General features: G+C 47.4%; 4 protein-coding genes and 1 non-coding gene across 7 annotated transcripts; 2 read left to right on the forward strand and 3 right to left on the reverse strand.

Moving 5' to 3' along the window:
• Positions 1 to 3,520: 3,520 nt before the first annotated feature.
• Positions 3,521 to 5,139, reverse strand: LOC9655593 (mitochondrial phosphate carrier protein 3, mitochondrial). The gene is made up of 6 exons (XM_002964328.2): positions 4,810 to 5,139; positions 4,392 to 4,753; positions 4,288 to 4,331; positions 3,988 to 4,202; positions 3,806 to 3,930; positions 3,521 to 3,756 (listed from the first exon to the last, which is right to left on the reverse strand). Exons 1-6 carry the CDS (start codon positions 5,083 to 5,085, stop codon positions 3,687 to 3,689), a joined length of 1,092 nt encoding a protein of 363 aa, XP_002964374.1. The 5' UTR covers positions 5,086 to 5,139; the 3' UTR covers positions 3,521 to 3,686.
• An 887-nt stretch (positions 5,140 to 6,026) lies between these two features.
• Positions 6,027 to 6,108, reverse strand: TRNAS-CGA. The gene has a single exon. It is a non-coding gene; the product is annotated as a tRNA-Ser (tRNA).
• Positions 6,109 to 6,832: 724 nt separating this feature from the next.
• LOC9654384 (50S ribosomal protein L24) lies at positions 6,833 to 8,033 on the reverse strand. Its single transcript, XM_024668652.1, has 4 exons — positions 7,878 to 8,033; positions 7,632 to 7,673; positions 7,350 to 7,565; positions 6,833 to 7,201 (listed from the first exon to the last, which is right to left on the reverse strand). Exons 1-4 carry the CDS (start codon positions 7,992 to 7,994, stop codon positions 6,962 to 6,964), a joined length of 615 nt encoding a protein of 204 aa, XP_024524420.1. The 5' UTR covers positions 7,995 to 8,033; the 3' UTR covers positions 6,833 to 6,961.
• Positions 8,034 to 8,322: 289 nt separating this feature from the next.
• On the forward strand, positions 8,323 to 10,941 carry LOC9654385. 3 transcript variants are annotated; one of them, XM_024668646.1, is made up of 7 exons: positions 8,323 to 8,425; positions 8,701 to 9,287; positions 9,339 to 9,420; positions 9,478 to 10,334; positions 10,385 to 10,498; positions 10,559 to 10,716; positions 10,773 to 10,941. In XM_024668646.1, the coding sequence occupies exons 2-7, from the start codon at positions 8,763 to 8,765 to the stop codon at positions 10,828 to 10,830; spliced, it is 1,794 nt and encodes a 597-aa protein (XP_024524414.1). In that variant the 5' UTR covers positions 8,323 to 8,425; positions 8,701 to 8,762; the 3' UTR covers positions 10,831 to 10,941. The 3 variants fall into 3 exon arrangements, with proteins under 3 accessions (XP_024524414.1, XP_024524416.1, XP_024524415.1); XM_024668648.1 differs by having other exon boundaries at positions 9,499 to 10,334; XM_024668647.1 differs by having other exon boundaries at positions 8,323 to 8,374.
• A 1,171-nt stretch (positions 10,942 to 12,112) lies between these two features.
• On the forward strand, positions 12,113 to 13,925 carry LOC9655594 (glycosyltransferase family 64 protein C4). The gene is made up of 5 exons (XM_002963958.2): positions 12,113 to 12,568; positions 12,644 to 13,043; positions 13,198 to 13,358; positions 13,442 to 13,512; positions 13,617 to 13,925. The coding sequence occupies exons 1-5, from the start codon at positions 12,333 to 12,335 to the stop codon at positions 13,775 to 13,777; spliced, it is 1,029 nt and encodes a 342-aa protein (XP_002964004.2). The 5' UTR covers positions 12,113 to 12,332; the 3' UTR covers positions 13,778 to 13,925.
• The last annotated feature ends 1,407 nt before the right edge of the window (positions 13,926 to 15,332 follow it).

Consider the following 15,332-nt stretch of genomic DNA (forward strand, 5'->3'; position numbering starts at 1 on the left):
CATAGAACTCCCTGGGCGATGAACAACATCGAAATCATATATCTGAAGCTTCAAAGCCCATCGAGCCGTACGACCAACCAGGTTCTTCCGCTTCAATAATGAAGTAACAGCAGCATGGTCACCTTCAAGTAACGTCCGAGAACCATGTAGATATGCATGAAGTTTCTCGAAACCCCAGACTGCTGCTAAACACTCCTTCTCCGTCGTGGAGTAATTCATCTCCGCTGGTTGTAATGTACGGCTTATGTATGCAATGGGATGGCATTGACCAGGTACACTCGAGCTCTCTTGCATCAACACACCTCCAAGACCAATGTCAGAAGCATCCACGCGCAAAATAAAAGGCCGAGTGTAGTCAGGATATGCCAAAACCGGAGGAGTCGTCAATAGCTCTTTGAGATTCACGAACGCCCGCTCACAATCCGGAAACCAGATGAAAGATGACGTTGATGACTTCAGCAACGCTCGCAATGGTGTAGTGTGATCGGAAAGATGATCCACAAAACGACCAAGATACTGCACCTTACCCAAAAAGCGCTGCACATCATTCACACACTTCGGAGTAGGGAACTTTAGAACGGCTACAAGTTTGTCAGGATCAACTTGCAAACCCTCACGAGAAATACGGTACCCAAGATAAGTTGTGTCCTTGGACCCAAACACGCACTTTGACCACTTCAGCTTTAAACCAACGTTGCGTAGCCGATCCAACACTTTACAAACATCACGAACGTGCTCCTCCCACGTCCCCTCTGAGTGGATCAAGACATCATCAATGAAGTCAGCCGTCACCTCCGGCATATCGCAAAGAACCTCGTCCATCATCCGCTGAAAAGTTGCTGGAGCATTGTTCAAACCAAACGGCATCACCAAGAACTTGTACAGACCAAATGGTGTACGAAAAGCAGTCTTAGGAATATCTTCTTCGGCCATCGGTACTTGCCAATACCCAGAAGCAAGATCTAGCTTGGTGAACCAACGACTTCGCCCCAGAGGATCCAAGAGATCAGCAGTGTGAGGAAGAGGGTACACGTCCGGGATCGTCACTTCATTTAACGGACGATAGTCGATGCAGAAACGAATACTACCATCAGGCTTCGTCACAAGATGAGGTTCACATGCCCAAGGACTCCGCGACTTCTGAATAACACCCTTCTCCAACATCTCCTTGATGTTTGCACGTAAAATCTTGATCTCCTTGGGTGACCGACGACGAACAGAAACCTTGATTGGACGAGCATCCCCGGTTGGAATCGGATGACGTGTGGCAATCTTGGCCCCAGACGATAGGTCAAATTCAAAAAGATCAGAATACTCCTTCATGAGCCGGTCAACCGCTGCAACACAAAGATCATCGGAGGGATCGGGAAAGGGAAGAGCAGAACAAGATGGAAGCACAAGAGGAAACAGTGGGGGAACAAAAGTAATGGAAGCAGAGGTAGAAGTAGAGGGACGAAGAAGTACGGAAGTGAGAGGAATGGATGAAACATAAGGAAGTATGAGACAAGGGGGAGAAGCCTCAAAGTCACACTTGGCATGATTGCGCTGCAACCAATCCATACCAAGAATGAGGTCAAAAGCTTGACTCAACACCACCCGCAACGACTGCAACTCAAGCTCGAGATCGCCCACACGCACAACCAGGTCTGCCTCATCTCGTGCACATGCATGTGTACGGCCGTTGCCATAAAGAATGAAAACTGGATCCGCCGCACGACGCAAGTGTAGACGACAACGTGTGGCAACAGATCGAGCAATAGAAGATAAACTCGAACCTGTATCAACCAACACGGAGAGAAGAATCGGAGACCTCTTGTTATAAAAACGAACTTGGAAAGTAAACACTAGATGAACCGGTGCCGAGTGAACCCCTTGATGATACTCTCGAAAGAAAGATGGAGGGGTCACTAACTTATTCGCACAAGGTCCCTCCATTACTCGCGCGACTCCTCGTTTCCCGAATGCACCTCGGTATCCAAACCTTCCACCACAGCAACACCAATGGGACGTTGCTGATGCCAAGGTCTCCACCCAGGAAATGGAGGTCGCCAATCCGGAAAGCGCTGACAACGCCGATAAGTATGACCAACTTCATCACACGCCCAGCAACGAACATCACGGCCACGACCACGTCCTCGCCCTTGTCCTTGGACTCAAGTAGCAGCAGCATCAACTTCCATGGGAACAGGACCATCACTCATAGGAAGTGGGGCTGAAAGACGTGTAGCAAGAAGTGGAAGAGGCGACGTCTCATAACGTTGTGCCAAGCGAAGAGCATCGTCAAGAGTGGCAGGAGCAAGTGCATGCACAAGTCCGACAAGATCTTGACGAAGTGCTGGCCACAACATTCCTAGCTTGATTCGCTCCGACATATTTGACTCCGCATAAAGCAAAAGACTTCGGAAACGAACGCCAAATTGCATCACCGACTTAGATGGCCCTTGGCAAAGATGATGCAATTGTTGGAAGGCATCATCACAATCATTGGCGTGTCCGAAGGCGCGTTTGAAGACGTCCGGAAGAACACTCCAATCGCCACGAGTGGCTGCGCTCAATCCATTGTACCACTGCAATGCTGTCCCTTGGAGACATGTGGGGAACTCACGCAAACATTGAGCATCATCCCAAGAATGATATGTGGCAATCACCGTGAAGTGATCGAACCAATGGTACACATCATCCCCAGGACTCCCACGAAAGAACTCCGGCCAAACGCAAGGATTGGCACCAAGAGCAGGAGGAGTTGTACCATGTGCCGTGAACGCCGCTATCAACTGAGTTTGGTTGTTCAATTGCAAGCGCATAACATCAAGCAATTAAACTAACTGCTGCTCTAGAGTCAAAGGAGGAGATTGCAGATCAGCTATGAAGATAAATGAAAAAGAAAGAGCAAAAGAAGATAAATGACAAAGAGCTGGAAAGAAATGGTAGATCTAGACAATGCAAAAAGCTAGATCTAAACCAAAATCCCAAATCCAAGCACTCCCCAGGGACAATCAAAGGTGCCCCTCACCTCCACCAATGTGAGTGCATGGAATATGGAAAGGGAATACAGAAATGTGTATATCAATTAGCCCAAAAACCCTAACTTATATACAGGAGTGAGTGGTCCGGATTGAAACCAATCCGATGGCTACCAAAATCCCACTACGCTAATATTAGTATACAGCATCATAGCCGTACACTTGGCCCTCACACTATTTTTAAAAAATTTTTTATTAATATATTTTAAAAATATAATCATTGTATTATTTGCACCATTGATATTTAATGCTATTAATGCTCAACCAAGCTCTGTGATTTCTTGAGTATGATAGAGGAAGAACGACAAAAAATAGACACGCAAGCAATTGCCATTCAGAAGAGTGAAGGACTGCAACCACACTTGCCATTCAGAAGAGCAAAGGACTGCAACCGCAACCATAGTGAATCTAGGAATTGGATGCTGAACACTGGGCGCTGTGAGACAGAAATGAACTGTTGTATATTGGAGAATAAAACCATTAACAGATAAACAAAAAACCAATTAAGAAGACTCTTGCTTTATTACCAAACAATGCACCAATATGATCAATATATAGGAGTATATCAAAAGGTTCATCATCAATAAGTTATCCGGGGTGGGGGGGTATGAAGAGCAAAACTTGGTCCTTTCTTTCGTCTCGCCATAAAAGAATCCTTTGCCCTCAGGCGGAGGGAAGTGGTAGCGGCGTGGTTAGCTGCTCGGGAGCTTTCGAAACTCCTCCAGAGGTCGGCCTGGAATAGAGATTTGAGATTTCCCCACAAGAGAGAGCGAGAAACTTACAGTCCAACGAAGACTTTGAAGGCGTCGTAGATTCCCCACTGTGCTCCAGTGAGTGTTCCAATCATCACGATACGCAGCGGTAGCCCCCGGGTGAAGAGAGCCACCGGGCCCATGCTCTTGACGGCCTGGAGCAAAAGATAACGAAATAAGCGCAAGAACAAGAAGAAAACAAGGATACATACTTGGCCAATGGTTGCGTCCTTGGTATTGTTGAGGAACGAGACAAGGTTGTCAGCAGGGTGCGAGACGATAGCGCAAAAAATTCCAGCAATGTAACCGCCACCAAAACTAACACCCAGCTGCTCCACCTTGCTACACTCGTCCTTGGGCTTGGGAATAACGTACTTGTAAAGCGCCTCGACCGTGGCCTCAAAGCATGCAAACTTCATCATCGTGTCTGCCAGAAACGAGAATTTGTCACAAACAAGTCAGCAAAAACCATTTCTTTCGTCGTGTTTGCGTTCGAGAGTTGGATAGCTTACATGGAATTTGGCGTCCCCAGAGAGGCACCAGTCCTCTGTAAAGTCTGAGCACAGAAATAGCTAGTGTTAAAAAGGAACAGAGAAGAAAAAGGACAAGAACATACCCAGGAACGCCCTCAGCCCTCGTGATTTTTGGCAGGCCATCGAGAAGCCCATTAGCGAATCCGGGCTTGGTTTGGACCCGGACCTTGACGGCCTCCATCGGGCACAGCGCAATATCGGCGAAGAACTCGGCCGAGGCAGATCCGGCCAAGTAAATGAAAGTCTTGTACTTGTACGCATTCTCCTCTCCGGCCAAGTCCGAGTAGTACTTTTTGAAGAACTCGTAGAGGCCAAACTTGAAAGCTCCCTGCGCACTGTATCCGAACAGCGTCGGAACCCATCCCTTGAACAAACCTTTGGGGCCAGCCTCCTTGTACAAAACCCCAAATCCACTGCCGATAGATCTATACTTGGCGGGATCGATCTGAGCAAAGAATCCATTCATCAGCCACACGCTTTAAACAAGAAACCCGAGCTTACCTGCATATTACACTTGACCATGTCCAAGGGCGTCACGGCCGTGTGAGTGAGGCCGCAGCTAAGAATCCCCCCGACAGTGCACGCCGCGTAGAATTCCGGCGAGTACATCGCGATCTTTTTCGACTCGTCTGGGGATGGGATGAGAAACCTGGAAGATTGGAGAGCGCCGCCGCCGCCGCCATTGATCGCTGGCGCCGGAGCTGGCGCCTTGAATCCCTTGCTCTTGTAGAGGAACGATGGCAGCGCACTGGACCGACGACAGTCTTCCAGCGCCATTGTGTTCCTCTCGCTCAGCTCAACCCCTGGAGAAAATAGCTAGGGTAAAGGGGTTTATTTGACCCCCTTTTCTCGCATGGACGGCCCAGATCTTCCTGTTTTCGCAGATTCGAATATACAAGGAGTGTCTGAAATTTGCTCGCTGGAGAATTACGGAGTGAAATGTCCACCAGAATTTCCAATCGTCGTTGCTTATCGCCGTCCGATTTCTTTTCGTCGCCGGTTTTGGAATCTTACCTTGACTCCCACACGGCTCACAATGTTTCTCTAGAACTTTAGAACGTTCTCCCAGTAATTCATAGAAGCTGGATGTGAAGAGAAATATAGTAGGGAGTGGAAGCAAGCTCTTGAAACCTCAGAAATGCAGGCCGAGCATCTTACACATCTAGAACACAAAGGACATGAAATGACCTGAAAAAAAAAAAAGAAAGATAGAAAGAGTCAAAACTCTTGCGAGCACGAAAAGATAGTCAAAATTTCTGTTCTAGAGGAGAGATTCGAAGCTACGGGGAAGACTTGCGAGGAGAGAAAAGAATGTTTGAGCTTTGCTTACTTGCAGGATCTGATCGCTTTCACTTTTCTCTTTGGGCTTCATGTGCTTCGTCACCATGTTTACGTCCTTGACCATGATCCGGCTCCATTTGCTTTGCCTTTGTCTGCCGAAGAGAGGCGGACGTACATTCTTCTTCTCCTTGACCTTCTTGAGCTCCGTATACAAGTAGAAGCTTTGATCAGGAAAAGTTCCTGCTAGAAAGAAGAGAGCAGCGCTTACCGTCGTTATGATCGTGCATGGTCTGGATACAGCCTTCCACCCTGGAGCACATTTCCACAAGAAAAAATTCTCAGCTTCTCGAAGAACGATCTCCAAAACATGAAATTCCCATCCAGGCCGTGAGATCAAAGCACAACACAGCGCCATCGCGCTCAGGCGGAAAAGGTTACGTGGATGGCAGGATTCGAACCTGCGCGGGCAGAGCCCACATGATTTCGAGTCATGCCCGATAACCACTCCGGCACATCCACATTGTCCAAGCACCACAGTCCGCTTTAGACCGGAACTTACGCGCAACATCTCTTTTGAGGCAACCTATAGATTGGGTTTCCAGAGTATTCGCGTCATCGGGAAGTTTCAACGGCAGCGATTGTCGATCTCTCGATTGAGATAAGCTTTTTCCTGTTGCTCCACTCTTCTTTGGAGGTGGTTTTGTCTCTGTTTTCTCGTAAATCTCACCTGGTCGTAAATCTTTGCAGGTCTGTACCACCACAGCTAAGATCACGTACTCAACATCTAGAAGCAGCGGTCATTAACGTCAAATGAATCATTGCAAAGATGAAAAGGTATGGTTCCTCATTTTTCTTGTCCATAGTTCGTGATGGATGATTTCCTTCTTTCCTTCGATGATTAGATTATGAGTTCCTCGTTTGTGTCTCGCGGCAGGATCAGCTGGAGCGGATCAACAGCCTCACAGTGAAGGAGTCTCTTCAAGGAAGTCGGTGAGAAGGAGAGAGTTTTTCTCCTTCGTTTCATACTTTTGACGATCAAAATCCTGTTTTTCGTTTGGTTGCTTCAAGGACGCTGGAGACTCGATCCGGAGCTCATGAGATCAACTCCGTCCAAGGCTTTCCCCCTGGAGGATCAAGCTCACAGAAGTCATGTAAGTCGGAAAGTTCCATGAAGATCTCCCTGAAAGAGTTTTGCCTTTCGCAGTTACATGGCAGAGCTGAGGAGAAACATCGATTCATCGCGTTCGTATAATTGGGAAAAACCCATCGCTATGGCTGTTAACCACATTTAATTAATCAAAGCCTTGGATTACGATGTGTGCTTGTTCCCTGGAAAGTTACGGACTGAAATGTCCAGCAGATTTTCCAATCGTCATTGCTTATCGCCGTCGGATTTCTTTTGCTCGCCGGCTTTGGAATCCTTCTCTTTGTCTTTGTCCTTGTCCCGGAAGCGGAGTTTCTTCCAGCGCTCAATAGAATCAATGACCTCCCCGGTTTTGATCAAGTAGCGAACTTTAGTTCCATCCTCGAGGACCTTGTGTCCCACACGGCTCACAACCTCGGCACTGATGGAATAGAGCTGGACGTTGGAGCTGTGTATTGGAGCTTCCACCTGAACAAAAAAAAAGAAAAAGAAAAAAAAGGGGTCAAAACTCTTGCGAGCAAGGAAAGATAAAAAGAGTCAAGTTCTTGCAGCAAAGTTTCAATTCTAGAGGAGAGATTCGAAGCTGTGAGGAGAGAAACGTTTGATCTTTGCTTACTTGAAGGATCTGGCCACTTTCGCCCTTCTCTTTGGGCTTCATATGCTTCGTCACCATGTTTACGTCCTTGACGATGATCCGGCTCCATTTGCGGTAGAGCTTCGTGACTTCTCCAACTTTGCCTTTGTCACTTCCGGAGATCACCTTCACTGTGTCGCCCAGGCGGACGTGCATTTTCTTCTTCTCCTTGAGCTTCTTAAGCTCCCATTTTCTTATCTGTATACAAGTAGAAGCTTTGATCAGCTAGAAAGAAGAAAACATTGCTGCGAGAGCAGAGCTTACCGTCATTGTGATCGTGCATGGTCTGGATGCCAGCCTTCCACCCTGGAGGACATTTCCACAAGAAAAAATCTCAGCTTCCCGAGCTCGATGCGATGAGAACGATCTCCAAAACATGAAATTCCCATCCAGGCCGTGAGACATTCTCGCGACAACAATGCAAAGCACAACACACCGCCACCGCGCAATCCATGAGCAAAATCTGGACCAACACACACGGAATCACGCGCAATGCGGCCAGAAACTCACCGCCGGAGAGACTTGCAGCGGCGCCAATCGCCGATTCCATCCCGAGCTCGACGAGAATCCGAGCGAGAGCCCCGCCATGGAGCTGGCGAGCGACGCCATGCTCGTCGTCGTCGCCATATCCCTACACGCTGGCACTAAAACCCCAATGACGTGGCAGACTATACTTCGCCACGTGGAACCCTTTCGGGCGATTTTACCCTAGCCAACGTCATAGCTCCAAAGGGCTAGGGCAGCAATTTTTTTTTTTGCCTTTGAGGGTAGAAGTTGCTGTTGTGGGTTTTGGCGAGGGCACTTAGTTGCCACAGCCCAAATGGTTTAGTAGACGAAGAGAAAAAAAGGCCCCCGCGGTATCAATCGTTTCAAATTTTTGAAAAAGAAGAGGCCCAAGAAGCCAGGGCGGGCGCCGCCGGGGCGGCCGAGGGCCGGGGGGCGAGGCGGCGGCGAGGCGGCGGCGTCGAGCGTGCGCGCCATGGCCGAATCGGGAGCTTCGCGATGAGGTAACCCGGGATTTCGTCGCTGCAGCGGCTGCCAGCATTGGGGAATTCCTGGTAGGGCACCGCTTGTTCTCGCAGGATTAGAGCGATTAGCGCTGGGAGAGGTGTGTGCTGCGTGAGCTTGGCTTTACCCTAGGCTGGCTGGCTACCCGCGAGCTCTCTCGTCACGCATTTTTTCGATGCTTCCACTTAGCTCAGATTTGTGAGGATGTTTGCTTTGTGTGGAGTTTTTCTTTTGTTTTCTTTTTCTTTGCTTAGAAGGTTTGGTGGAATGTTTTGGTTCATATATCTTCGTTTCTAAACAGTTTGGTCTTTTCTTCGTTTTGCAGGAACCAATTTTTCTTTGCAAGCCGCAAGCTCGTAGCTTCATTTTGAGTAGCTGAATTTAGCCATGGAAAATCACTGCACAGGTCTCGACAACAAGAAGAAACTGGACGTGCTAAAGAAAGACAAGTCGCTACGTGACACGAGAATGGACCCCGAAGAGCTCATCGACGCCGACGCGAGAGTTCCGAATGGGTTGCATTTGAAACACGGGAATGGGATCGTGGACAAGCAGGGAAGTCCTCAGCTGGTTGCACGGGTTTACAGCAGGAAACGAGCGCGAGATTCTCTAGTGGATGGTGGCTCGAAAAAGTCAAAGCAAAAGGTCGAGGAGAGGGTGAACCACATTCTTGGGAAGACTGCGGATGTAATTCTGGTGCTGGCCGGGCTATCACAGATGCGAGGTGGTAAGCCGCCAACGGAGATAGAAATGCAACTGGCGAATGACGCAGAAACTAATTTAAGCGCCTTGGTTGCGAGGATATCACCAAGCAGTCTCCTGCCAAAGCAGTCACTCGACAGCATGATATCAACAATGGGATACCGGAAAACTGTCGAAGGGAGCATTGAGCCGGCTCCGCGGCCTCAAGAGGTAACGGAGTTTATCATTCGTTGTGCTCTTATCTCATTGACTTCCTTGCAGGATGCGAAAGTAAAAGTTGAAGGCGAAGATTCGGATTCGGACGATGACAGCTCCGAGGATGATGGAAATCAGCTTCAATCAGGTACCTTTTTTTTATATTGTATTTTCGTTGTTCTGTCGTTCTGAATCATCTGCTTAGCTTGGGATCCATTTAATGCAGCTCTCCTGACTTCCCCGAATGCTCTCTCGCTCGACGATGACGCGGATGCCGACTTGAAACAATCTGACGACTACGACGAGATTGACGAGCAAGCACAGATGATTAGACACAAACAGCTTGTGACGCTGGTCCAACAGCTAAAGGCCGAGAGCTATGTACCCCAGCAGATGTGCGATGTCAGCAACGCCTACATGATGACGCTGGTACCGTGCGATCTCTGCCAGTGCATTGTGAGGGACACAGCGAGTGTGGTGGTCTGCGATGGCTGCGAGAAAGCTTTCCACTACAAGTGCGTACCATTTTGGGAGTATCCAAAAGGCGACTGGTCCTGTCCAAAGTGCAACGGAGTGAAGCCGAGATATGGACCCGTGAAGAAAGGCTCTGGGACGCCAAACAAAATGCCAATCAGGAAACCCGAAACTAAGCCTACGACTCCTCAGCAAACAGGAGCTACGTCGGCTAATGGTCCGAGTGACGCAACCAAGCAGCCGCAGCAGCAGAAGGCTCCATCGCAGGAAGTTATTGAGGCCATGGAAAAGCTGAAAGCTCAAGCTCAAGCCGCCCAGGTACAGGCTCAAGAAGCTCAAGCCGAAGCTCAGCAAGTAACGCCCCCAGCTCCGTCTCCGGCCGAAAACGCTGCGACTACAACCCAGCCCGACAACTCGGGCGGCCAAGTTTGCCTTCACGTCGATTGGGTTGGAGCTCCTACCAAGGTGGTGGACAAGCGAGTCTACTATAGCTCCTGCTGCGTTGGAGGCTGGACGTACAAGATAAAAGACTGCGCGCTGTTTCGTCCAGAGTCGCCCGAGATCCCACCTTACATTGCAAGGCTTCAGGTACTTCCAAGTTTTCATTTCTAGTTCTCGCTCAAGCTTAAGTTTTCCAGACTCTGTGGGAGGATCTCGAGTCTGGCGCAAAGTGGGTTCGCGTCAATTGGTGCTACTATCCAAACGACATGCCAGCGATTGCGGGTCGACCAGATGACGCTGAGGCTGGCGAGGTAACTTGAGCATACATTCTTTTTAAAGATGACACACTCACTTCGTTGTTCTTGGATCAGGTGTATGAATCAAACCATTGCGATAACAATTTGGTTGGATCGATACAAGGTCCTTGCCAGGTGCTGGTTCCCCAAAAGTACGCGGAGGAGACGGCCAGGCGCCAGAACCTCTTCCCGGCTGGTGCCGCTGACGAGCTCCCTCCAATCTTCCTTTGCAGGTAACTTGAAAGAAAGCCTGACTTTGTGTGCCTATAACAAAGTTTCTTCCCGTCAGGTACACTTATAATGCTCAGAAGGGAGTGTTCCAGAAAGTCAATTGGATCGTAGAGTGAGAGCGAATGTCGTGCCACGATTTCTTCTTTTGTATGGCCACCTCTTTTTTGTAGTGGGGTGGAGATATACTTCCCAACGAAATATAAACAAATCGCTGATGTTTAGAAGCTTGAGCTTGAGGCAAATAAAATCGATACAATTACCAAAGACGCAAATCAAATTAGCCTCACTGTCATTCGTGTCAAGCTCACTCGTCTCCACGGTTGCCAAAATATAGTACAGCTATCTGATATCGACTCGCGGTAGCTCTCCTTTGGAGCAGTCACCATTTTAAAGGCATCAGCTGCAAATGCGAAGCGCAGTAATGACCCAGGATTCTGAAAGAAAAAGAAAAGAAAAGAAAACCACATAGGAGTTGATGAAAATGAAAGCTTACCTGGGGAAGGAGGAAGAATAAGATGCTAACCGTATAAGAGATCTCGATCAAGAACTTGTTTGGGCATGGTTCACAGATGGACCATCACGAATACCAGTAGTACCATCTGCCTTTAGCTCGAGGACTACCTGCTTAAACCAGTGTCAGCTGTGCGAGGAAACGATTGCAATAGCATCAACCTCCATCACAGCAAGACCATCCCTCACGGGAAGTGGAGTTGGAGCACGTACAGCTACAAGTGATACACCAGCTAGTACAAAACCTGATGGCACGTCGCCTTTGGAATCGCTATCGGCTACAGTCTGCGTCTTTCCAAAGGGCGAACGGTGGTATCCTGATCACAACAATTACCAGTGAAACAAAGACTCAAGCCAAGAAAAAGAACGTCCCCACCTATTGTAGAGAATTCCATCTCGAGAAAAGGTTTGTTCGCCGCCCTTGCATCACAGTCGTGAACCGGAATTCATAGAGATCCGTTCGGCGAGCTTAGAATCTCTCCAAACGCGCCGGCATTCCATACCGCGGGCCAACACATGGCGTCGATCGAGAACGTAGAAAGTCTACGAGAAGAAGTACACGCAGTCAAGAATAGTGAACGACGAGCACCACTTGGCAGAGCCGAGGGAAAAGAGTGTAAGACTCGCCCAGCCTCCTCTACAAGACACGGCAATGCATAGCTGCAGTAAGACAATGACGTGAAGCTCAAAGAAATCTTACCAGTCGGCTTCTGAACTGGCCGGAAATCCACTTCATGGGTGGCCCGCCGATCATCCAGCGCGTTAGCGTGCTGCCGAGAAAACGCTGCTGGATCTTGTCGACATCGCGCGCCCGAGGAGAGCAATGCGCCATAAACCCTAGAAATCGTCCTGGGCAAAACCTTGTCAAACCACGCGGCAAAGTGTAGGGAATGGAATATTCTGTTAGATAGGCAGGGGGTAATCTTGAAAGGGCAGGGCATGGATTCTGCCGTTGGCCTGCGAGGGAGAGCTTGGCAGCGAGCGCTGCCGGATTGATCTAGGGTTTGCATTGCGAGCTCCGCGGTTCTTGACCTGGATTGGAGCGTTCTTGGATGGAAATACTGGAGTGAGGTAGAGGGTTTATTTTTGCGCGGCCTCTTCTTGCGGGATGGTTGTGCTCGACATCAAGCCCGGCAATCCAGGCCCAAGAATGAAGGGCCAGAGGGACCGATTGCTGGTCCAGAGATTGCGGATTCTCTTCTCCAATCACTCGTCCTATCACATCAAGCTGCTCGTCTTCGTGGTGATTCTCCTGTCCACGGCGCTGCTGGCGAGGCGCGCGTCCACTCTGGTGGGCTGGAAGCACAGATTGGAGGAGCCGCAGCGCGATGATCAAGATCTCAGGTAAGAGCACAAAAAATCTCTCTTGGCAGTGGGATCCAAGTGTTTGATGCGAAACTTTCGGGATTGGATATCCAGGCAGCGCTACACGGTGCTTGTCAACACCTGGAAGAGGGAGGATCTTCTCAAGAAATCCGTGGCGCACTACGCGTCGTGCAAGGGGGTGGACGCGTTCCGCGTCGTGTGGAGCGAGCCGGAGCCGCCCAGTGACGAGCTGCATTTGTCGCTGCTGGAAACCATCGCCAGGAGGCATCGGCGCGGATCCAGAGCTCCCGAGCTCCACTTTGATGTCAACCTCGAGGACAATCTCAACAACAGGTTTAAGCCCATCACTGGCCTCAACACCGACGCCGTCTTCTCCGTGGACGACGACGTCCTCGTCTCTTGCGACACCATGGAGCTTGCTTTCAACGTTTGGCTGAGCGCTAGAGACTCCATGGTCGGCTTTGTTCCTCGAATGCACTGGCTCCAATCTAAGGTACTTGGAAAAATTCCCTTCTTTTCCCAGTTCTTTGGAAACTTAGAACGAACAATAGGCTTAGGCTAGTTTCCAGTTCTTTTGCAAACTTAGAACAGTAAGCTTTGCTTCTTTTGGTATTTTCTTACAGTGGTTTTGCATTGCCGATTTCCAGGGCCAAACTCCGACGTATAGATACGGAGGGTGGTGGTCTGTATGGTGGACGGGATCATACAGCATGGTCCTCTCCAAGATCGCGTTTTTCCACAGCAAGTATTTGGAGCTCTACACTTACCAGATGCCTCAGAGCATCCGGAGCTACGTTGCCAACGAGAGGTTTGTTGCGTCACGTCTCTCGACCTCTTGCGTGGCAATTGTCTAGCTTTGTTTTGACGCCTTTCGTGACTTTCAACTCACAGGAACTGCGAGGACATCGCCATGTCCTTCCTCGTAGCAAACGTCACAAAGGCTCCACCAATCTGGGTTAAAGGTGCGTAAAATACGCACTGAACACCTGTGACGGATTCTAACTTGCTTGTCCGTCTTTGTTGGCCTGTGACGATGTCTAACACGTAGTGTGATTGCTTGTTCCAGGCCGCGTTGTAGAAATTGGCTCTTCTGGAATCAGCAGCTTGACCGGTCACAGCCACCGGAGATCCAGATGTTTAAACCATTTCGTGACTCTGTTTGAAGGCATGCCGCTCGTTCCCAGCAGCGTCAAGGCCGTGAATTCCAAGCGCGAGTGGTTCTGGTGAAGCGGATTTCGTATCTCTGGATTTTGTCTTTTTTGCTGTGTACGCAGTCTTAGTTCGCCGCAGTCACCGCTATTGTATCAAAATCGATTCTTTATTCTTGTAAAGTCGAGTTGGTTCTTAAAAGAAAAAATGCATTTGGAAGGGGAAATATTAAAATTCGACATCCAAATGATTAATCGTCACAAGCGGTCTGTGTGTCCTTCTGCATGTCCATGGTCACAATTTTCAAAGCCTTCGTCAAGTGTCCTTCTGTATGTCCAATGGTCACAATTTTCAAAGCCTTTGAAAAGCTTCCACGTGTGTATCTAGTTTATATATAGAAGAAAATAGTAAAGATTGAATCCAAACCAAAATCCCACTCATAGATGTATAAAGTGTTTTAATTGTTGTATATATATAATTTTTAGAAGATCTAGTTAAACCTTATAAACTTAAAATCCCTTCTATTGAGCCTTTTAAACTAAAATATAAATGGATAACATAATGTTAATTCATTTTCTCAACCTTGCATAGATTTTGGCTGAGAATACAACTTTAGTATCATCAGCTTATGACAATTATAAAAGTAACTTAACTCTATTAGCTGTAAAACCCTAAAAATTAAAAGTCACAATCAACAGCCACGATCAATAGTCATTTCTCTTCAATGGCAATTGCTTTCTAGATTCTAGTGATATGCTAATTTTTTTAATATTATTTTAATTTTGCAAATAGTAGGATATATTTATTGGACAAATCCACTATAAACAAAGATTTAACATATTCTTTATAAGAACATAATCAATCAATGTTTTGGATATTAAAATATGCGTAATTGATTGTGAGAGGAATAATATTTGCTGAGATGAATAGGGTTATAAAAGAGGCCCTACAACTATAAAAGTTATAGTGTTGATAATTTATTCTCCCTTTCATCTCCATGCTTTTTTCCCTACAAAAAAGTTTTATTCTTTTGTGAGAAGTGTAGGCTCTAAGAGGTTGTTTACATGTGATAAAATGACATATGAATCAACCTCTTTGAGCCTAACTCTTTCTAAAATTCTTTTGCAGAGCATCAAAATGAGAGGGAAAACAAGCTATTAGCATTATAACTTTGGGAATTGATTATCACCTCTTGCTCATAACCCCATTCATCTCAACAGTATTAATCCTCTTATAATCAATCACATAATTAATATGTATGGCTCTTTAAGATTCTCATATATCTCTAGATTTTAAATGGTTGTATATTTTGCTAAAATAATTAACTTGTTCTTTACAAAGACATAGCTAATTAAAGCTCACAATATAGAAGAATATCTTTGTTCTTTCTTATCAGTTTCTCCCTAATTTTTTTTTAAGTGCTAGAGCAAGGAGAAGATATGAGAGAATTCTCTTTGAAGTTTGATTAAGAGCCTTGAATTGAGTGTTATAAGAGAGGACTTAAAGCCATAATTAATTAGTTTGGAGAATGTATGTTGCAATAAAGGTAATCAGGTCAAAAAATCTAGTATCAATTTTACAGGCAATTGTACAAAGAGTGAAGGATGAAGTTGTTATTCTTTTTACCAATGAA

Source organism: Selaginella moellendorffii, unplaced genomic scaffold, assembly GCF_000143415.4.
Source record: "Selaginella moellendorffii unplaced genomic scaffold, v1.0 SELMOscaffold_4, whole genome shotgun sequence".
Taxonomy (NCBI): domain Eukaryota; kingdom Viridiplantae; phylum Streptophyta; class Lycopodiopsida; order Selaginellales; family Selaginellaceae; genus Selaginella; species Selaginella moellendorffii.